At 43.8% G+C, this 24,462-nt stretch overlaps 1 protein-coding gene across 1 annotated transcript in view; it reads right to left on the reverse strand.

Moving 5' to 3' along the window:
• Positions 1-24,462, reverse strand: part of LOC137372335 (sentrin-specific protease 2-like) — a 115,636-nt gene that overhangs the window by 64,715 nt on the left and 26,459 nt on the right. Inside the window, exons 7-8 of the mRNA XM_068036197.1 lie at positions 6,480-6,598; positions 2,280-2,402 (exon numbers count right to left, since the gene is read on the reverse strand). Of these exons, the coding sequence (XP_067892298.1) occupies positions 2,280-2,402; positions 6,480-6,598 (242 nt within the window). The remainder of the gene's footprint in view (positions 1-2,279; positions 2,403-6,479; positions 6,599-24,462) is intronic.

The raw sequence follows: 24,462 nt of genomic DNA on the forward strand, positions 1-24,462 counted from the left end.
TTGGGTGTTCAGGTCCATTGTTCCCTGAAGGTGGCAACGCAGGTCAATAGAGTGGTCAAGAAGGCATACGGCATGCTTTCCTTCATCGGACGGGGTATTGAGTACAAGAGTTGGCAGGTCATGTTACAGTTGTATAGGACTTTGGTTCGGCCACATTTGGAATACTGCGTGCAGTTCTGGTCGCCACATTACCAAAAGGATGTGGATGCTTTGGAGAGGGTGCAGAGGAGGTTCACCAGGATGTTGCCTGGTATGGAGGGCGCTAGCTATGAAGAGAGGTTGAGTAGATTAGGATTATTTTCATTAGAAAGACGGAGGTTGAGGGGGGACCTGATTGAGGTGTACAAAATCATGAGAGGTATAGACAGAGTGGATAGCAAGAAGCTTTTTCCCAGAGTGGGGGATTCAATTACAAGGGGACACGAGTTCAAAGTGAAAGGGGAAAAGTTTAGAGGGGATATGTGTGGAAATTTCTTTACGCAGAGGGTGGTGGGTGCATGGAACGCGTTGCCAGCGGAGGTGGTAGACGCGGGCACGATAGCGTCTTTTAAGATGTATCTAGACAGATACATGAATGGGCAGGAAGTAAAGAGATACAGACCCTTAGAAAATAGGCGACAGGTTTAGATAGAGGATTTGGATCGGCGTAGGCTTGGAGGGCCGAAGGGCCTGTTCCTGTGCTGTAATTTTCTTTGTTCTTTGTTCTAAATCTTCTCTGCATCCTCTCCAAGACCTCGACATCCTTCCTGAAGTGTGGTTCCCAGAATTGAACACAGTACTCCAGCTGAGGTCTAAGCAATGATTTATAAAAGTCTACCATAATTTCCATACTTTTGTACTCTATGACAAAATTTATAAAGTCAAGGATCCTGTATTTTTCCCAAACAGCTTTATCAACTTGTCCTGTCATCTTTAAAATTTTTTGTACATAAATCTCGGTGTCTTTCTATTCCTGCACTCTCTTTAAAATTATACCATTTTGTTTCTATTACCTATTTTCAGTCTTCCTTCTAAAATGCACCAAATTTATAAAAATGCAAGTTCTTTCTTTAGCAACTTCCAACTTTTGCTACCCCTCTCCCATTTACTTAACATGGCGCAGAAGATGGATGGCATTTCTGTCAGAGCTGGAAGAAGGGCAGCGAGTTTGCATTGCAGATGCATACACTTTGTTGGAAATATAACTCTAGTGGGTGGAATGGCGGTCTGTCTTTCCTGTTTTCAGCTGACGGTGGAGGGCCTGTTGTGCATTTCCAGCACCATCAGACAGTATAATCAGTGGTTCACTTTTCATCAAAGTTAGAATTTTATATAATCTACATAAACCTATCCATTTTTCTAGTTACAGAGTCCAGAATCTGTAGTTTTTCTTGCTACTTACTTTCATTCCCTTTTTACAAAAAACGCTGAATTTATATAGTGACTTTCATGACCACCAGACAACTCAAAGCGTTTTACAGTCACTAAAGTACTTTCGAACTGTAGTCACTGTTGTAATGTAGGAAACGTGCAGCCAATTTGCATACAGCAAGCTCCCACAATCAGCAATGTGAATCTGTTTTTTGGTGCTGATTGAAGGATGAATATTGGCCAAGACACCGAGGGTTACTCCCCTGCTCTTCTTCCAAATGGTAGCATGGGATCTTTTACGTTCACCTGAGGGGGCAGACGGGACCTTGGTTTAATGTCTCATCTGAAAGACAGCATTCTCTGACAGTGCAGTGCTCCCTCAGTACTGCACTGGAGTGTCATCTTAGATTTTTGTGCTCAAGGCCTAGAATGGGACTTGAACCCACAACCTTCTAACTTCGAAGTTTCCAACTGAGCCATGGCAAGCGCTGAGCTTGCACCTACCCTTTCCCATACCGGTTTTGCTCAGCTCCATGAAACAGATTCCATTCTGATGAAGGGCCAAAAAGTCAGTCTTTTTCACATAAATGATTTTGATGGACTCGGTGTATATTTCCAGTTTTTATTCCGATTTCATTTGCAGTTCTTCTTTGAAATGGAAAAGTGAACTTCCCTCAACACCCCCTTTTCCACATTGACCACAAGCTCCTGTCCCATCCTACATTGCACTTCCATCACCAACGATTCACATCCCATGGTAAACAGGCATGCGGTATTCACCTGTAAACCGAATGCACTAAGGCAAAATTAAACTGAATATCAATTTGGGTGGCATTATTTTTAAAAAGTCCAGGTCCAAACACAAGATTGTGTGCAACAGAGCCTAAGTAGTGTCCTCAGGTCATTAATTCAAAAAAAAATGTCCTTACCTCCTGTGTTTCCCAGAGCTGAAGTCAAGTGTTCTTTTACTGCTTTTTCCTTCAGCCACAATTCTACACAAGAATTCTGGTTTTCTAAAAGTACTTTCTGCTTCACAGTCTCTTGTATTCTCCCTAAAGATGAATAAATCCAAAACTATATAATCAAGTTCTTTATATGAAATTGGTAAAAAAGGCAAGTATGTATCTGGACTAGCCTTGACTCCAAGACACGATGAATGAAATTATAAATATTTAACAAGGGAGAATTTTCTTCTCCTGTCACTTTTTTATTTAAATTCATTCATGGGATGTGGGCATCGCTGGCTAGGCCAGCATTTATTGCCCATCCCTAATTGCCCTCGAGAAGGTGGTGGTGAGCTGCCTTCTTAAACCGCTGTAGTCCTTGAGGGGTAGGTACACCCACAGTGTTGGGAAGGGAGTTCCAGGATTTTAACCCAGCGACAGTGAAGGAACGGCGATATAGTTCCAAGTCAGGATGGTGTGTGGCTTGGAGGGGAACTTACAGGTGGTGGTGTTCCCATACAACTGCTGCCCTTGTCCTTCTAGGTGGTAGAGATCATGGGTTTGGAAGGTGTTGTATAAGGAGACTTGGTGTGTTGCTGGAGTGCATCTTGTAGATGGTACACACTGCTGCCACTATGTGTCAATGGTGGAGGGAGTGAATGTTTGTGGATGGGATGCCAATCAAGCGGGCTGCTTTTTCCTGGATGGTGTCGAGCTTCCTGAGTGTTGTTGGAGCTCCACCCATCCAGGCAAGTGGAGAGTATTCCATCACACTCCTGACTTGTGCCTTGTAGATGGTGGACAGGCTTTGGGGAGTCAGGAGGTTAGTTACTTGCCGCAGGATTCCTAGCCTCTGGCCTACTCTTGAAGCCACGGTATTTATTGCCATTCAGCCCATTGCATCTATACTGCTGTGAACTCATCAACTGCAGCCATCAACTGTTTCCCTACCCTATCCCCAAATCCTTTTACAATTTTGCTTTTCAAATTCTTATCTAATTATCTTTAGGATATTCTAAAAAAAACACCGTATGAAACAATTTCTTCTTTTAACTTCTCACTTTGTTCTTTCAATGATAATTCGAAGTCTGTGTCCCCTTGTTACCAATTCATCAACCAACAGAAACAATCTTTCGCTATTTATTCCCTCCAAAGCTTTCATCATTTGAAAAGTTCTACTGAATCCCTCTTTACGCTTTGTGAATTTGTTTTGAGTTTTTAATTCATAAATTCCAGATTCAAGCTCACCTCTCCCACAACTCCACATCTGAATCTCTGCAGATAGGCTGCTGCCTCACCTGCAGTACCAGAATGGCCCTAATCAAAGTCACAAAGGAAGCCTCTGCAATGGTGATTGGGGTGCATTATCCCTCCATGCCTTCAACTTTTCTTGACAGGGTCAATCACAGCTGTCCGCTTAGCTATCCGATCATGGCCAGAGAACTGGTTGCTCTTTCTCACTCTACACCATCACTTCAGGAGGCTCCCAAAGATCTATCAACAGCCCTCCTCATCTGCAGTTTAAATGAAAATTTTAAATTTTTATCCTTGTTTAAATCCCTCCTTGCCACTCCTGATCCCTGTAACCTTCTGCAGTGTTACAAATCTCCATCCCACCCTCCTCCCGGACAGGTAGCTGTCATCCCCTCATCCAACTGTTTCTAAAATGGCTTGGAGACAGGAACATGCTGGCAAACCGGCCAGTCCCAGGAAATTGCAGGCTCGTCCGCCTCTGCGAACATTTAAAAATTCAGCCTTAAATCTTTGTACTAATGGCATCCAAATTACATACTTCAGACAGGAAGCGCACGATTGCCATCTATTAGCGTGCTATAAATTACAGAAGTTAACTTTGCCAATCATGCACCGTAATCCTAGAAATGTAATTCTGTTATGTTAAACAGTTGCTTATTATAATGCTAAGCAGGGTTTTGTTATATTATGCAAAACTCTAACTTTGGAACCAAGTTTATAGTTATACTTGCGATAGGTAAGTTTGCACCTGTATTACCTTAGCTGGAGAAGAAGTGAAATAAAGCAGTTATCTATAATACACTGAATAGCATATCCCATCCTTGATATTTCGGGGTGAAATAAGAGTGAAGTTGTATCCCTACCAGGGCAACACTTTACTTGATGGCTGAGTTGTGACCATTTGAGTAATGCATGTCGGACAACTACAGAGCCAAATTAGGCATTGGAATTGAATCCATACACATAAACAGTTGCGCTACACAAGTGTCATGCAATGACCATCTCCAACAAGAGAGAATTTAATCATCTCCCCTTGACATTCAATGACATTACCATCACTGAATCCTCCACCATCAACATCCTGGGAGTTATCATTGACCAGAAACGTAACTGGAGCAGTCATATAAATACTGTGGTTACAAAAGCAGGTCAGAGGCTGGGAATTCTGCAGCAAGTAACTCACTTCCTGACTTCCCAAAGCCTGTCCACCATCTACAAGCATAAGTCAGGAGTGTGATGGAAAACTCTCCACTTAGCTGGATGAGTGCAGCTGCAACAACATTCAAGAAGCTCAACACCATCGAGGACAAAGGAGCCCGCTTGCCACTTGATCGGCACCCCATCCATGACCTTACATTCACTCACTCTACTACCAGCGCAGTGGCAGCAGTGTAGTACTATCTATAAGTTGCACTGCAGCAACTCAACAAGCCTCCTTTGACAGCACCTTCCAAACCTTCAACATCTACCACCTCGAAGAACAAGAGCAGAAGCTGCTTGGGAACAGCACTACCTGCCAGTTTCCCTCCAAAGCACAGACCATCCTGACTTGGAACTATATCGCTATTTCGGCACTGGCGCTGGGTCAAAATCCTGGATCTCCCTCCCTAAAAGCACTGCAGGTGTACCTACACCACATGGACTAAAGGGGTTCAAGAGGTGGCTCACCACCACCTTCTCAAGGGTAATTAGGGGCGGGCAATAAATGCTGGCCTTGTCAGCGATGCAACATTGCATGAACGACTGACAACAAAAGTTCCAGGCTGTAGCTGAATAAAACTATTAAAAGGTGAGGGAATGGATAACTGTAATAAGAGGTAGAATGCCCTCTCCAACACATTATCTACTGAAAATTTAGAAAATAAGGATATGAATTTTAAAATTGAGGTATTGCTTGATCAGAAGCCAATATAGATCAGTGAGCACAGGGGTGAGACATGAACAGGATGTAATGCAAATCAAAATACTGACAGCAGAGTTTGAATGAGCTTAAGTTTATGGAGAGTGGAAGATGTCTCTAAATTGCCAGACCTGCTTGTCTGATATCCAGTACTGGACGAGCAGAAATTTCCTTTCAATAAGTGCTGGGAAGACTGCAGCCATTGTCTTCGGTCTCCGCCACAAATTCCTAGCCACCGGTTCCATCCCTCTCTTCAGCAACTGTCTGAGGCTGAACCAGACAATTCACAACCTTTGTGTCCTATATGATCAGGAATGAGCTTCTGACTCCCATATCCTCTCATTATCAAGACTGCCTACTTCTATCTCTGCAACTTGGTCTGATTCTGCCCCGCCTCAGCTCATCTGAGCTGAAACCTTCCTCCATGCCTTTGTCACCTCTGGACTTGACTATTCCAACACTCTCTTAGCTGGCCTCCACCCTCCATAAACTTAAGCTCATCCAAAACTCATTTCCTAACTTACACCAAGTCCTATTCATCCATTACGTCTGCACTCAGTGACCTACATTGGCTCCTAGGTAAGCAATACCTTAATTTTAAAAGTCTCATTTTGTTTTCAAATCCTTCTGTAGCCCTGTCTCTCCCTACCTTTTTAACCTCTTGTAGCCCTACAACTGCCAGATCTCTGTGCTCCTCCAATTATGACTTCTTGTGCATTCCCGGTTTTAATCACTCCACCACTGGTGGCTATGCCTTCAGCTACCAACGCTCTAAACTCTGGAATTCCCTCCTTAAACCTCGCCTTCTCTCTACTTCTTTAAGATGCTCCTTAAAACCTACCTCTTTGACCAAGCTTTTGGTCACCTATCTTAATATCTCCTATGTGGCTCGTTATCAAATTTAGTTCGATAATGCTCCTGTGAAGCATCCTGGGACATGTTATTACGTTAAGGGTGTTGTAAAAAAGCAAGTGGTTGTAGTTGAAACAGATAAAGTCTTAAAACACTAAACATAAATCATGGATACTAACACATGTTGCGTAGCACTGAATGCAGAAACTGAGGGTTGCTGCTTAAACTTTTTGTCTAATCCTGCAGCTACCCGTCGTAACAGGAGTTGATACTGTTCCTTCTCATTCTTCTCTGTGCACTGCAGAAAGAAAAAAAGAATTTTTTAAATTCTGGGAATTCCCCCCTCCTTTCCTGAAGGCCCTGACTTGTTGGGGGTCAATCGCATTTTTCATTTGTAAGCCAATATATCAGCAAATTGTTCAACCTTAGGGCACAACATAGCTGAGCCCAATGTTGACCTCATCAGACATCTATACACGCACATTTTCAGTAAAAGTCACTGGATGGCAATCAGGCATAGGTACAGGGACTCATTTTCCTCTCTAACCCCAGGGTGCAGCCACCAATATAGTACCCCTACTGCCACCTGGCTGCTAGCAATTAAATACGATTAGACCAGGGACTGAGCTTGGGACCTTCCCAATCTGTATAGCTATTCAATGCCTCAGACTGAGTCACTTGAGTACTGGAAATGAAACAGAAATTGCACAACTCATAGGCCAACATCTGAAAGAGACATATTTATCAAGGGCTGTATTTGGGGGGGAAGAGGGGGGAGCTTTTGTCTCCTCTCTCCCCCTTGCTGTGCTCAGCTAGGACTTTACAAGAACATATTAAGAACCTCAGAGGAGCAGGCCCTTATCTTAATGCTAGCAGTCTCACCTCGGAGTCACAAGGTGCAGGGGTCGAATCCTGCTAAAGACAGTCCTGGCAAGTGGCGACCACAGCTCCGGCTCGACCTCCAGTGAGATACTCATGCCTGGTGGGGTCTACATCGATTTTAGCAAGACTTTTGACAAGATCCCACATGGCAGACTGGTTAAAAAAATAAAAGCCTGTGGGATCTAGGGGAAGGTAGCAAGCTGGATACAAAATTGGCTCAGTGGCAAGAAACAAAAGGTAATTGTTGACAGTTTTTTTGCAACTGAAGCACTGTTTCCACAGGGCTCAGTACTAGGTCCCCTGCTTTTTGTGGTATATATTAACGATTTGGACAAAAATGTAGGGGAATGATCAAGAAGTTTGCAGACAACACAAAAATTGCTGTGTAGTTGATAACAAGGAGGATAGTTGTGGACTGCAAGAAAATATCAATGGACGGGCCAAGTGGGCAGAAAAGTGGCAAATGGAATTTAACCCAGAGAACTGTGAGCTGATGTATTTGGGGAGGTCAAACAAGATAAAGAAATACACAATAAATGCGAGGATACTGAGAGGTGTGTAGGAAGTGAGGAACCTCGGAGTAAAGACCTGCTACCCGACATAAACCCAACATGACGCAACCACATGCGTCAGGTTCGGGTCACTCTTCCGGGTCCGGCTTTCAGGCTCGGGTCGTGTCGGACACACAGTACTCCACAGACTCTGAGTCTGCGCAGTGAGCGTCTCTATGACGTCATTGCGCTCATGCTGCAGAAGTGCGGCTTCGTTCCAATCCATCCATCCAAAAGCGGTAAGTACAGTGAGTGCACTATGGTTGGGTCGGGATTGGGTCGGCGCGGGTCAGGTCAGGTGCGGGAAAAAAATGGAAGGACTCGGGCCGGGTCGGGCTCGGAACTGATGTGGTTCTGTCAGGTTCGGGTCGAGTTTTTTTTTCTCAGAGGGTTGTTCGTCAGTGGAGACAGGGTCACCGAGTTAGATAAATTCTAAGTTGACAAGGGAGTCAAAGGGTATAGGGGGCAGACAGGAAAGTAGAGTTCAGGCCACAATCAGATTAGCCATGATCTTATCAAATGGCAGAGCAGGCTCAAGGGACTTAATGACCTACTCTTACTCCTAATTTAGATGTGGATACGTAGACATTTATGGCACAGAAGGGGAGGCCATTCAATCCATGGAGTCCACGTCGGCTCTCCAGTCAGTCCCACACCCCCCACACTCGATCCCTGTAGCCCTGCAAGTTCATTTTCCTTCTAAGGCCCATCCAATTTCATTCTGTAGCCATTCACTGATCATCTCTGTTTCCACCACCCTTGTGAGCAGTGAGTTCCAGGTTATTACAACTCGGTGCGTAAAAAAGATCTTCCTCACTTCCCTGGTTCTCTTGCCCAAAACCTTTAATCTGTGTCCCCTAGCCTTTGTACTATCCGTTAATGGGAACTGTTGTTCCTTGTCTATCTTATATAAGCATGTCATAATCTTCTACAGCTCTATCAAATCTCCTCGCAATCTCCTTTGTTCCAGGGAGAACAACCCCAGCTTTTCCAACCTAACCTTGTAACTAAATTCCCCATTCCTGGAACCATTCTGGTAATCTCCTCCGCACCCTCTCAAGGACACTCACATCCTTCCTAAACTGTAGTGACCAGAACTGGACGCAATACTCTAGTTGTGGCCTAACCAGAGCTTTATAAAGGTTCTGCATAATTTCCCTGCTTTTGTACTCTATGCCTCCATTAATGAGGCCCAAGATCCCATCTGCTTTGCAAACTATTCTCTCAATATGTCCTATCACCTTCAAAAATCGATGCACATGCACCCCCAGGTCCCTCTGTGCCTGCACTCTTTAGAACTGCACCATTAAGTCTATATTGCCTCACCCTATCCCTTCTGCCAAAATATATCACATCACATTTCTCTGTATTAAATTCCATGTGTCACCTGTCTGCCCATTCTGGTGGCCTATCTAGGCAATTCACATCATCCTCACGGTTTGCCTCTCCTCTAAGTATGGTATCATCAGCAAATTCTGAAATTCTATTCAGTAATCCAAGATCCAAGTCATTTATATATAGCAAAGTGCGGTAACATAATAGGAAAAACAGTGCAACAATATAGAAGTCAGTGGTTTATGAGAATGTATTCTGTGATAGAAGCTAATACATGGCTTAATCTTTAGGATTGCACAGGGGAAGGCTAAGTAAGCAAGAAGTGTCAGGTTAATGCAATTTAAAAAGCATCAAAGGGTTTGTTCGGAGTCAATATCTTTTTGTTTCAGCTGTTATTATTGTGTTAAGGTGCGATATTTACAAGCGTGTAAAATTATCGCATCTACTGATAAGTAAACAAAAAAAAATTGCAGTGAGAATGGAGTGTATGGGATGTGACATTGCAATCTAGTGATGTAGTTGCATATGATATAAAGTTGACATGACAATCTCAGAATTGATAGGTTCAGAGCAAGTCATCTGACAGTCCATCCAGGTGTATAAATAAGTATATTTTCAGTAATTCTTTGGTATTCTGTGTTAAAAACATCCGTATTGGTTAAAGCTAAAGGCAGACATAAGAACATAAGAAACAGGAGCAGGAGGAGGCCAATCAATAAGATCATGGCTGATCTTCTACATTAACTCCACTTTCCCACCCTATCCCCGTATCACTTGATTTGCTTGGTGCCCAAAAATGTATCTTTCTCAGTCTTGCATATACTCATCGACTAAGCAGCCATGGCCCTCTGGGGTAAAGAATTCCAAACATTCACAACCCTTTGAGTGAAGAAATTTCTCATTTCAATTCTAAATGGCTGACCCATTATCCTGAGACGATGTTCTAGACCTGAAAGATATCCTACTGTTGTAATTGTGTATGTATAGCTTGTTTGTCAATAGTACTAACATCAACAAGTTGATTTATCTCTGATGCCAATGCCTCTCTCATTTGGATTATTTCATTTGGTTGATCAAACAAATGCAATACCTGACTCATCCCACATCACTGGGGGAAGGAGGGGAAGGAGGGAAAGATAGATACCAGAGCAAAATGCAGAAAGGAAGAAAAAGAAGTGAAACAAAAGTAAGTGGCAAACAAAGCAAAAACACTGTGGGGGTGGCAGGGGGAACCTCCAGCAAGGACAGGGAGAACAAAAGACAGCACAGTGAAATGGATATAAAAAAAAACTCCCAGCAGACAAAATGGGAAAGCAATGATCGCTGTGATGAGGCTGGAAAAGAGCCAGTATGGGGAAGGAAGGATAAAGAAAAGTCATGGAGAAAAAGGTAGCAGCAAGAGAATAAAGAAGCTGAAGTTACAGGCTGTAGCGAACATCATAACTTGACCAACAGCCTCGGCAAAATGCACAAATTCCAGCATCAATTCTCACAACATCACCTCTGACAGAACTTAAGAACTGTAAGAGGCAGCATTGCTCTACATAAAAATCTTCTGAGGAAAGCCATAAAAAAAGGTAAGCATCCCTTTATTCTCTGGGAAAAAGAATCACCTCTTAACCTAGATCTGGCCTCAGACAATTTAAAAAATTGCAACCCCTGGTCCTCCCTGACTGAGTGGAACAAACTGCCAATTCAAGCCACAAACTATTCCCTTTGTCATCTTATTAACCTCAACGAGATCACCCCATTGTCTACACTTTTCTAAAGAGTCGAATTCCAGCTCTTTTAGCCTTCCTTGATAATGAAGATGCTTAAAACCAGGAATTAGTCTAATGGCCCTCTCTGCACCATTTCCAAATTCTCAATATCATCCACCATGTGGCGAGATCAAAACTGGACACAAAATTCAATTGAAGCCTTACTAAGGTCTTGTACAAAGACAAAATAGTATGTCTCATCTTATAATCAACTGTCTTATGAATGCACCTCAACACTGTACTCGCTCCAGCTATTGCTTCATGGCATTGCTCATGTACCTTGAGAGATATATGGACTAGGACACCCAGACCTCATTCTTTCTCCACCTTCTTTAATGCTTTTCCTTGAAGGATATATGAATGTTGAGCAGTCACCCTGTCCACGTGCACAGCACTGCACTTTTTCAAATTAAACAAAAACACTCTGCTCACATCACACTTGGCTGAAGCCTTGCCTTAAACAATATTTGACAAACACATGTGATGTATCCAAAGGAACTGCTTGAAAATCAAAAACAAAAGTGTTGGTTAACACATTTTTGTGAAGGACTATCTAGAATCAGAAAATGGTTACAGCACAGGAGGCCATTCGGCTGTCTAGTCCATGCCAATTCTCAAGAGCAATCCAGCTAGTCCTATTCCACTTCCCTTTCCCCAAAGCCCTGCAATTTTTTCCCTTCAAGTACTTATTTAACTTCCTTTTGAAATCATGATTGAATTAGCCTCCAAATGCTTCTCAGGCAGTGCATTCCAGATCCTAACCACTCACTGCATAAAAAGGTTTTTCCTCATTTCACAGTTAGTTCTTTTGTCATTCACCTTAGTGTCCTCTGGTTCTCAATAATTTCTATCTACTCTGTCCAGACCCCTCATGACTTTGAACACCTCTATCAATTCTCCCCTCAACCTTTTCTCTAAGAAGAACCACCCCAGCTTCTGCAATCTATCCACATAACTGAAGTCCCTCATCAAAGAACAAAGAACAGTACAGCACAGGAACAGGCCATTCGGCCCTCCAAGCCTGCGCCGATCTTGATGCCTGCCTAAACTAACACCTTCTGCACTTCAGGGGCCCATATCCCTCTATTCCCTTCCTATTCATATATTTGTCAAGATCTCTCTTAAACGTCGCTATCCACCACCTCCCCTGGGTTCCAGGCACTCACCACCCTCTGTGTACAAAACTTGCCTCGCACATCCCCTCTAAACTTTGCCCCTCGCACCTTAAACCTATGTCCCCTGGTAACTGACTCTTCCACCCTGGGAAAAAGCTTCTGACTATCCATCCTTGGAACTATTCTAGTAAATTTTTTTCTGCACCCTCTCTAAGACCTTCACGTCCTTCATAAATTGCAGTCTCCATAATTGGACACAATACTCTAGTTGAGGCCAAACCAGTGTTACATAAAGATTCATCATAACATCCTTGCTTTTGTACACTATGCCTGAATTTATAAAGTCCAGGATCCCATATGTCTTTTTAAAAACTTTCTCAACCTTCCCTGCCACTTTCAATGATTTGTGCACATATACCTGAGGTCACTTTGCTCCTGCATCCCTTTTGGAATTGCAGCCTTTAGCTTATATTGCCTCTGCTCATTCTTCCCACCAAAATGTATCACTTTGCTCTTCTCTGCATTAAATTTAATGTGTCATGTGTCTGCCCATTCTACTCACCTGTCTATGTCCTCTTGACGTCTATCACTATCCTCCTCACAGTTCAAACACTTCCAAGTTTTGTGTTTTCTGCAAATTGTGAAACTGTGCCAAGTCGAAGTCATTAATATACACCATGAAAAGCTGTGTTCCTAGTACCGAGCTTTGGCAAATCCACTGTATACCTTCCTCCAGTCCGAAAAACAACCGTTCACCACAACTCTATTTTCTGTCCTTTAGCCAATTTCGTATCCATGTTGTCCTGACCCTTCTTTTCCATGGACTTCAACTTTGCTGATGAGGCTATTATGAAGCACTTTATCAAATGCCTTTTGGAAGTCTATATGCACCACTTCAACCACATTAACCTTATCAACCCTCTCCTCAAAAAACTCATCAAATTAAACATGATTTGCCTTTAACAAATCCACATTTGTCCAAGTGGCAGGATATATGGTGTTCAGGAAAGATAGGGAAGGAGAGAAAGTGTGCAGACAAACACTGGCTACTTGTGCAAGCAAAAAAATGTCAGTGTCCAACATAATGTCCGGAAAGTAAGTCAATAAATTAGTCTTCTCATTTAAAGCTTCTTCACAAACCTTTGTTGTTGTTTTGATTAAAAGCAAGATAATTTTTTAATGCCTTTATCTTTCCGAAATTGTCTCCACCGGCCCCCTATGTAAGACAAAAATTGTAATGTGGTCCCCCCCACAAGAAAAGGTTGGATACCCCTGATTTAAACCCTCCCCTATAGCACTAGTGAATCTCCCTCGAGGACAGTGGTCCTGGTCCTAATGATGTGCAACCTGCCTGGCCTTAGAGGTCCTACCTCCCCCAAAACTAGTTCCAATGCCCCAGGAATCTAAAGCCCTCCCTCTTGCACCATCTCCCCAGCCACACATTCGTCTGCTTTATCCTATCTGTACTGAATAGCGCTAACTGCTGTAGCAATTCTTCACAGTTAGGATCTAATGGTTCAAAATCTCAGCAAGAAACAGGGGTCCAGACTTTGCTGGAAAAGTAACTACTTTCACCTCTCTGCTGTTAGTTTTGCAAAAATGAAATATCACCCTTAATCTGCCTGTGATTTTCATGAAATTGCTGCATTAACAGTCAGAGAGAGCAAGGCCAAGAGTGGAGCGGAGCAGAGCAGGCAAGAATGACTGTGAGTCTGCAAACTGAACAGGAGAAAAAAAAAATCAGTGACATCACAGCACAAGGTGGCTTCTGGGGTGAGTCTAGAGGTAAACATTTAATTTAATCAACCCATAAAGTAAGTTAGATCAATTAATTCATACAAATATTAAAATTAAGCCAGTTTGATAAATTACATAAATGTTAACTTACACATTTTATACATTGTATATTGGATAATTTATCATACAATTACAATCAGTGTTTAATCAGATCCAGGGGGGACAAAGGTAAAATTAAACTAGCATTAACGGGTTCCTAATTTTTCATTAAATTAAAATGAGACATATACATTAAGAGTTGAGCAAAAATATTTAAGTTAACCTACCTATAAAATAAAGCAATGGCGGCACAAGGGATGGAGCTGATTGGTTAGTAACTGGTGAGTGTGTCAGTGGTTCTGCCACAGGATGATGCTATGTGTCAAGTGCAGTTGCATGATCCACGGCCGCTGATTGGTTTACTGCGAAGAGCGAGCTGGGTGGGTAAGACTCACCTGCCAGTACACAGCCTCTGCATCATCAAGACCCCCTTTAGTGCCTCCTCGCGGCGACACACAGCAATGAGGCACACTACGGCACTAGGCTGAACTGCAGGGGATCTCTGGGGAACCTTGATCCCAGAGATGCAAAATATAGGCCAACCGGCGTGTGGACACACCCCTGGCATCCATCAACCAGGTCCCAGCTATGGGTCAAATTGTACCCACAACCTTGTGGATTTCGCTCGTTGTATAGGCGGCTGGTGATCCATTTAAGAAAGCACCTTCTGGCAACTTCTGCAACCGAGTGGGCTCCAGATATAGGGGCTCCCCTCACTTCCTCTGGATTCAGTCTATAAGGTCAAGGAGATACAGGTGCTGGGCAGGTCTGTGTTTCCAAATCCTGCCCAGGCTTTGCAGTCAAGAAACAAATGGAGAGAACACTTTATCCTTACTCTCACCAGTGAGGGGACTAACAAGAGCGGTAGCAGTTTATGGATTATAAGCCCAGCTTGACTGGCATAAGGGAAAGATGCCACGGGTTGCCTCTGATGGTGAGAAGGATCATCGCATTCTATTAATTAGTCACTGCCTACCGCAAGCTGTGCAGCCCCCAGCCAATAAGGTAGTGACATAGGAACATAGGAGCAGCAGTAGGCCATTCAGCCCAAAACGCCTGCCCACCATTCAATACGATCATAGCTGATCATCCACTTCAGTGCTTTTTTCCCCACACTATCCTCATATCCCCTTTGTCATTTGTATTTAGAAATCTGTCAATCTCTGCTTTAAACATAATGACTGAGCTTCCACAGCCCTCTGGGGTAGAGAATTCCAAAGATACACAACCCTCCGAGTAAAGAAATTTCTCCTCATCTCTGTCCTAAGTGGCTTCCCCCTGATTCTGAAATTGTGTCCCTTGGCTCTAGACTCCCCAACCAGGGGAAACATCTTAGCTGCATCTACCCTGTCTATCCCTTTCAGTATTTTGTCGGTTACAATGAGATCACCTCTCATTCTTCGAAACTCTAGGGAATACAGGCCCAGTTTCCCCAATCTCTCTTCATAGGACTGTCCCGCCATCCCGGGAACAAGTCTGGTGAACCTTCATTGCACTCCCTCTATGGCAATAATATCCTTCCTAAGATAAGGGGACCAAAACAGCACATAGTACTCCAGCTGCGGTCCAACCAAGGTTCTGTACAATTGAAGCAAGGCTTCACTACTCCTGTACTCAAATCCTCTTGCGATAAAAGCTAACATACCATTCGCCTTCTTAATTGCTTGTTGCACCTGCATGTTAGCTTTCAGTGACTAACTGACAAGGACACACAGGTCTCTCTGTACATCTACATTTTCTAACCACTTACCATTTAAAAAATACTCTGCACATCTGTTCCTCCTACCAAAGTGGATAACCTGCCAATGTCTGCCTTCTTCTGTAGATGCGTGAGGATTAGGGATTCTATCCTGACCAGCAAATGGTAAATGGCTACCCAAGAAACAAAAGGTGAAGATTCTCCGGCTTGGAAGCATAAGGACTTACAGTCAACAATGTACATAAGACGGCACTAATCGACCATGAGCTACACAAAATCAACATCGACACTGCTGTTCTCCAACAGACTAGATTAGTAAACACTGGATAAATACATGAGGACAGTTATCCTTCTACTAGCATGGGAAAAGTGCAGGTGACCACCATGAACATGGAGTGGGCTTTGCTGTTAAAAGCAGATAAAGAAGCTGCCTGTCGCAACTTGTGAATGTCTCATCTCTTCGTCTACCATCAGATGGAGGTTTTGTCATCATCATCTGCGCTTATGCACCAACCTTGTATGCCAATGCTGAAGACAAAAATCACTTCTACAATACTCTGGACAGTATTCTGGAGCATCTGCCACATGGAGGAAAGTTATTTCTCTGGGGAACTTCAATGCAAGAGTTCGTTCAGACAGAGTTTCATGGCAAACATTCCTCGGTCATCTTGGTGTTGGCAAGATGAACATGGACAGCGGCTGCTAGAACTTTTCAAGACCCACCTTGCAGAAATGACTCCTGTCATTAAAGTGAAGAACACAGCTCACCTGGCTTACAACTTGTCTTTTAATCCTAAAGCATGTGACAATCTCATGTTAGCCAAGAGAGTTTCCAGAAGACAGCAAGGTACTCTGCCAACAAGTATTGAATCAATCTATGAAAAGAAATACAAACTGCTAGTGACAATTTTTTTTTTTATTCTTTCATGGGATGTGTGCATCGCTGGCTGGGCCAGCATTTATTGCCCATCCCTAACTGCCCTTGAGAAGGTGGTGATGAGCCGGCTTCTTGAATCGCTGCAGTCCACGTGGTTGAGGTACACCCACAGTGCTGTTCGGAAGGGAGTTCCAGGATTTTGACCCAGTGACAATGAAGGAACGGCAATGGTAACCTTCACACTGTGTATAACAGTATCAAAAGAGCAGTCGGCCCCACTATCATCAAAGTTGCTTCTTTGAAATCCATAGATGGGGAAGTACTCATTGCCAGGAACAAGCAAATGGCCTGCTGAATAGAGCACTACTCCGAGCTGTACTTAAGTGAGAAGGATATCTCTCTGCCTATGCTTGATGATCTTCTGCAGCTACCTATCATGTATCAGTTTAATGCTGAACCCTCACTACTTAGCTGGAAAAGGCCATTGACTCCCTAGTATCAAGGAAAGCACCTGGAAAGGACAGAAATACCAGCTGAGTATGGAAAGCCCCACCTACTGCCATACCTCCACAACCTGTTCCTCTCCTGCTGGAGAGAAAGCTCTGTCCCACAGGATATGCATGACACAAACATCATCACGTTATACAAGAACAAAGGCGATTGAGGGGATTGCAACAACTACCGGAGCATCTCACTCCTCAGCAACACTGGTCTTTGCCAGTCAGAGTCATTCTAACGAGGCTCCATCAAGTAGCCACCAGAGGCACAATGTGGCTTCAGAGCAGGCAGATCCATGGTAGACATGATCTTCTCCCTTTGTCAGCTTCAACAGAAGTGCACAGAGCAGCAAACAGCACTCTATCTTGCTTTTGTGGATCTCATAAAACCATTTGGCACTGTGAGCAGGATGGGCTCTACCGGATACTAGAAAATATCAGCTGTCCTCCCAAACTTCACGTCTTATAAGGTCCTTCCATGACGATATGCATGGCACCATTCAGTTCGACAGCTCCACTTCTGACAGTTTTGAGATCAAGAATGGGGTGAAACAGGGCTGCGTCTTAGCCCCTACCCTGTTTTGTATCTTTCTCTCTGTCCTGCTGACTTTCCCTGCTGACATGGAAGGAGTGTACCTCCACACATGATCAGACAGGAAACTCCCTCAACCTATCAAGACTGAAAGCCATCAAAAGTGCAGCATGTCCTGATCAGAGACCTTCTGTATGCTGATGATGCTGCACTAGTTGCCCAGACAAAAGACCAGCTCCAAAGACTCATGGATTGTCTGTCCCATGCCTGTCATATTCTCCCTCACCATCGGTGTCAAGAAAACTGTAGTTATGGGACAGGGTGTTGTGTTTCCGCCTGTAATCAGACTCTACAACACACCACTGGAAGCAGAGGCAAATTCCACTATCTTGGATCTATGGTGACAGACAACCTGTCTCTTGATGAAGAGAAGAATGCATATGCATTGGAATGACAGCCACCACATTTGGCCAACTAACAAAACAGGCATGGAAAAACAACAAAATGACCTGCAGGACCAACATGCTTATCTACAAGGCCTGTATCCTCAACACATTGCTGCACGTCAGTGAAGCCTAGACAACTTACACCTACCAAGAAAAAAGGCTCAATAACTTCCATCTCCCGTGTCCATGACACATCCTGAGCAGGACATGTAAAGACAAAGTCACCAATGAAGCAGTCCTTTCTAGGGCAAACATGCCATGCATGCTAGCACTAATCAAGCAAAGAAGGCTTCGCTGGCCTGGGCACATGCAGAAGATGGCCACACCCCCAAGGATATGTTATATAGAGAGGTAGCCCGTGCCAAGAGACCAGCAGGGTACCCAAAGCTCCGATTCAAGAATGCTATCAAAAGAGACATGAAAGCCCTCAACATCAATCACAACAGTAGGGAAACTCTAGCTGACGATCGATGCAAATGATGACACCAGCTGTGGGTAGGAGTTAGCCACCATGACGACATGTGGTTTCAGAAACTCCAAAGCAAATGCCAGCCCTGTAAACAAGGCGACAGCAGCAAGGGACAACTTCATGTGTGGCACTTGTGGCAGACTTTGCCTTTCCAGAATCGTCTTGTTCAGCCATCAAAAGAAGTACAATAAGTGATCATATCTGACCTCAGCAAAGGTCTGAGGCTACATTCCCATCATCTCTCGCAGATGGAAGAATGCCAATCAACTGGTGAGTGTTTATTTAAGTCTTTAGTTTATTTCTCTTCATTTAGTAAATAGGCGAATAGAAGCATGGCAGGGTACCTCAGTCCCATGGAATGCATTTCCTGTGCCTCGTGCCCTGGACAACCAAATGTGCAGAGAGTGTGGCCAGCTGGAGGATCTCGAGCTCCTGGTTTTGGAGCTTGAGCAGCAGCTGGAGTCACTATGGTGCATCCATGAGGCTGAGAGCAACGTGAATAGCATGTTTCTGGAGGTGGCCACCTCTTAAGGGTGTGTAGGCAGAAAGGGAATGGGCGACTGTAAAACAGTTAAGGAGGAACAGACAGGTAGTGCAGGAGTCTCCTGAGTGCATCTTGCACTCCAACTGATATTCATTTAACACCAGTGAGGGTGATGGCTCCTCTGGCGAGTGCAGCCAGAGCCAAGCCCATGGCACGAATGTGCAGCGGGGGAGGAGGATGATTGGGAATTCTGGAGTTAGGGGAACAGGCAGGCATTTCTGCGGCTGCAGAAGTGAATCCAGGATGGATTGTTGCCTCCCTGGTGCCAGGGTCCAGGATGTCACTGAGCGGCTGCAGAACATTGAGGGGGGCGGGTGAACAACCAGAGGTTGTGATCCATAGAAGTATTAAACAACATAGTAGAAAGAGGAATTAAGTTCTGCAGCCATTACAGTGTAGCTACTGTTAGGGGACCTACAGACTTCTCCCACCACTGACTTCTTTCCCTTGCTATTTCTTATCTCCACTTAAACTGATTCTACATCAGAGAATCACAGAATTGTTACAGCACAGAAGGAGGCCATTCAGCCTGTTGTGTCTGTGCTGGCTCTCCAAAAGAGCAATTTACCTAGTGCCACACCCTCGCTTTCTCCCCGTAGCCCTGCACATTCCTCCTTTTCAGTTAACAGTCCAATTCCTTCTTGCATGCCTCCATTGAATCTGCCTCCACCACACTCTCAGGTAGTGCATTACAGATCCTAAGCACTCACTGCAAGAAAAAAAGTTGTCCTCATGTTTCCAATGCTTCTTTTGTCAATTACCTTAAATCTGTGCCCTCTTGTTCTCGATCTTTCCACCAATGGGAACAGTTTTTCCCCATCTACTCTGTCCAGACCCCTCATGATCTTGATCTTCTGAGCCAAGTTCATTTCACACTACTATACTGATCTCATCCTTTATTAACAGAGCTACCTCACCTCCTTTTCTTTTCTGCTTATCCTTCTGAAATGTCAAGTACCCCTGAATATTCAGTTCCCAGCCTTGGTCACCTTGCAACCACAACTCTGTAATAGTTATACCTTTATTTCTATTTGTGCCATCAATTCAACAAATGTTACGTGCATTCAAGTAAAGAAACTTTAATTTTGCCTTTTGGCCATTTTTCCCTACTCTGACCCTAATTTCCCATGCATTCTTAGGTTTGTATGCTCTGCTCCCTCCTGTCACACTCTGGTTGTCAATACCCATATTGCTACCCCGCGCTAATGCCTTGACCTTTCTCTTTAACTTTCTAAATTTCCCCTCATCTGAACCCTACCCCCAATTATTTAGTTTAAAGCCCGATCTACAGCTCCAGTTATTCAATTAGCCAGGACATTGGTCCCAGTACAGCTCAAGTGAAGCCCATCCCAACGGAACAGTTCTTTCCCCAGTACTGGTGGCAGTGGCCCATGAATTGAAATCTGTTTCACTGACAGCAATTTTTAAGACATACATTCAACTCTCTGATCTTACTGACCCTATGCCAATTTGATCATTGGTCAGGTAGTCGTCATCCAGAGATAATTACCTTTGTGCTTCACCTTTTTAATTTAGCCCCTAGCTGCTCATATGCCCTCAGCAGAACCTCTTTATTAGTCCTAACTATGTGAACCAACAACAACTGGATCTTTCCCCTCCTACACCACGTTCCTCTCCAGCCCCGAGGAGATGCCCTTAACCCTGGCACCGAGCAAGCAATAATGCCTTCAGGACTTGTGGTCTCGGCTGCAGAGAACAGTATCTATCCCCCTAACTGTACTATCCCCTACTACCACTACATTCCTTTTAATTCGCCCAACTTGAATGACCCCTGTACAGTGTGCTGTGGGGAATTTGCTCATCCTCCCTGCAGTCCCTGCTCTCATCCACACAGGTTGCAAGAACCTCACACACCTGCTGGACATGTGCAAGAGCTGAGGTGCTGCATTGCTACCTTCTGGATCCCCCTACCTGCCTCAATTGTATTCACACCCTCCTAACCCTGACTATGTACAAAATCTGAAGTACTTAACGCCTCCTGGAATGAAGCATCCAGATAACTTTCTCCCACCCTGATGCATCACCATGTCTGAAACTCAGACACCAGCTCATCAACTCTGAACCAAAGTTCCTCAAGCTATAGACACATAATGCAGATGTGGTTGTTGTGCATCACACTCGTGTTGTGCACCAGCTCTCACATGCTACAACTGCACCATATCAACAGCCTTGTCATCTCTATTGTACTTTATTTAACTAATTAGGTTTCAAGTTTTGAAATATCACTCAATTGTCTATTCATAGTTTATAATCTAGCTAATAACCTTGTTTAATTTATTAAATTTAGTTATATGTTTTAGGTCTTCACTGTAACTTAGCCCAATGTCCAAATTTAACCCTATTTTTGTTATTTATTATAAAATTGATAGTAGGAAGACGACGCTGCCAGAGTCATAGTGAATGAGGAGGTAGTTAAGAGACTGAATGGGCTAAAATTGATAAAATTGATAGTAGAAAGGTTTTCTGACCTAAAGGTTGCTAAGTCACCAGGACCGGACAGAACTCATCCAAAGATGCTGAAGGATGTAAGGTTGGAAATTGCGGAGTTACTTGTCAGAATCTTCCAATCCTCCTTAGATATGGGGGTGATGCCAGGGGACTGGAGAACTACAAATTTTATACCCTTGTTCAAAAAAGGGTGTAAGGACAAATACAGCACTACTGGCCAGTCAGTTTAACCTTGGTAGTGGGAAGCCTTTTAGAAAGCATAGTCCAGGACAAAATTAACAGTCTTAGACAAGTGTAAATTAATTAAGGAAAGCCAGCATGAATTTGTTAAAGACAAATCATGTCTAACCAACTTGATTGAGTTTTTTGATGGGATAACAGAGGCTTGATGTGGAAGTCTTACCAATTCACTTAGAAAATCCTAGTATGATCAGACATAGTCAAAATAGTTTTTTGAAAGGGAAATGATGTTTTGACAAATTTATTAGAGCTTTTTAAAGGATGTAACTAGTGGGGTAGATACAGGGGAATAAAGCCTGGCTACCCAACCCGAACCCTACTAGACCCGACTACGTGTCGGGATCGGGTCGGGTCAAAACTCCGAGTCCAGCATTCGGGCTCGGGTTGGGTCGGGCTGGACACTGCTTCCAGGAAGTCACAGGATCAGGCTTACCCATGATTCCCCACAACTCCAGCTGCAGGAATAGCCTGCAGCTGGAGCAGATGAAGGAGATTCGTGTTGGGTCGGGTCAGGTTGGACGCCAAAAAAATATTAAAGGGCTCGGGCTCGGGTTGGGGTGGCTGTGGTCATGTCGGGCCCAGGTCGGGATTTAATTTTATACCCGAGCCAGGCTTTAAAGGGGAGCCAGTAGATGTAGTATACCTGGATTTCCAAAAGGCATTCAATAAGGTACAACACAAAAGGTTAATATGCAAGAGAAGGGCTCATGAAGTTGGGGGTAATATATTAGCATGGATAGAGGATTGGTTAATGGAATGGGAGAAAAAAGTAGGGATAGAGTGGGCATTTTCAAGTTGACAGGCTGTGCTGGGGCCTCAGCTATTTACAACTTATATTAATGACTTAGACAAAGACACTGAGAGTAATGTATCCAAGTTTGCTAATGATACTAAGCTAGGTGGAAACGTAAGCTGCGAGGAGGAGGACACAATGAGGCAACAAAGAGATATAAGTTTAGTGAGTGGGCAGCAAGGTGGCAGATAGAGTACAATGTGTGGTTATTCACTTTAGTAGCAAGGATAGAAAAGCAGAATATTTTTTAAAAGGTGTGAAATGTTTAAATGTTGATGTTCAGAGAGACTTTGGTGTACTCGTACAAGGATCACAGGAAGTTAGCATGCAGGTACAGCAAGTAAATAGGAAGACAAATGGCATGTTGGCCTTTATTACAAGGGGATAGGAGTACAAGAAGAAGGAATTCTTGCTTTAATGTATCGGGCTTTGGTGAGACCATACTTGCAATACAGTGCACAGTTTTGATCTCCATATTTAAGGAAGGATATATTCGCATTGGAGGAGTACAGCAAAGGGTCGTGAGATTGGGCGGCACAGTGGCGCAGTGGTTAGCACCGCAGCCTCACAGCTCCAGTGACCCGAGTTCAGTTCTGGGTACTGCCTGTGTGGAGTTTGCAAGTTCTCCCTGTGTTTGCGTGGGTTTCCTCCGGGGGGGGGGGGGATGCTCCGGTTTCCTCCCACATGCCAAAGACTTGCAGGTTGATAGGTAAATTGGCCATTAGCAATTGCCCCTAGTATAGGTATGTGGTAGGGAAATATAGGGACAGGTGGGAATGTGGTAGGAATATGGGATTAGTGTAGGATTAGTATAAATGGGTGGTTGATGGTCGGCACAGACTCGGTGGGCCGAAGGGCCTGTTTCAGTGCTGTATCTCTAAACTAAATTGGTTCCTGGGATGAGAGAGTTGTCCTATGATGAGAGGTTGAAAAAACTGGACCTGTACTCTCTGGAGTTTAGAAAAATGAGAGGTGATCTCATTGAAACAATACAAGATTCTGAAGGGGCTCGACAGGGTTGACACTGATTGTTTCTGCTGGCTGGGGAATTTAGAATACAGGGGCACAGTCTCAGGATAAGGGGTGTATCATTGAAGACTGATATGAGGAGAAATTTCATCACTCAGAGGGTTGTGAATCTTAGGAATTGTCTACCCCAGAGGGTTGTGGATGCTTCATCGTTGAGTATTTTTAAGGCTGAGAGAGACAGATTTTTGCTGTCTCAGAGAATCAAGGGTTATGGGGAATGGGCGGGAAAGTGGATTTGAGGCAGAAGATCAGCCATGATCATACTGAATGGCAGAGCAGGCTTGAGGGGCTCCTAATTCTTGTGTTCTTACGGACTTCCAAAAGACGTTTGATAAAATGCCACATAATAGGCTTGCCAACAAAGTTGAAGCCCATGGAATAAAAGGGACATTGATATGAAGTTGGCTGATTGACAGGAAACAGAGAGTAGTGGTGAACAGTTGTTTTTCGAACTGGAAGAAGGTATACATTGGGTTTCCACAGGGTTGAGTACTGGAACCACTGCTTTTCTTGATATATATTCATGACTTAGTCTTGGGTGTACAGGGCACAATTTCAAAATTTGCAGATGATACAAAACTTGTAAGTATTGTGAACAGTGAGGAGGATAGTGATAGACTTCAAGAGGACATAGACAGGAAGATGAAATTTAATGCAGAGAGGTATGAAGTGATATATTTTGGTAGGAAGAATGAGGAAAGGCAACAGAAAAAATAAAGAATACAATTCTAAAGGGTGTGGAGGAACAGAGAGACTTCAGGGTATATGTACACAAATAGCTGAAGGTGGCAGGTCAGGCTGAGAAAGTGGTTAAAAAGGCACACAGAATCCTGAAATAAAAACAAGAAATGCTGGAAATACTCAGCAGGTCTGGCAGCATCCGTGGAGAGAGAAGCAGAGTTAACGTTTCAGGTCAGTGACCCTTCTTCAGAACTAGCAAATATTATTTTTATTTATTTATTTATAGATACAGCAGTGAAACAGGCCCTTCGGCCCACCGAGTCTGTGCCGACCATCAACCACCCATCTTAGTTTGTTCAGTTTGCTTACCCACTGTTTTTTTTCATGTTTGTACTTGCAGCTGTTCA

The sequence above is a fragment of the Heterodontus francisci genome, chromosome 7 (genome assembly GCF_036365525.1).
Source record: "Heterodontus francisci isolate sHetFra1 chromosome 7, sHetFra1.hap1, whole genome shotgun sequence".
Taxonomy (NCBI): Eukaryota; Metazoa; Chordata; class Chondrichthyes; order Heterodontiformes; family Heterodontidae; genus Heterodontus; species Heterodontus francisci.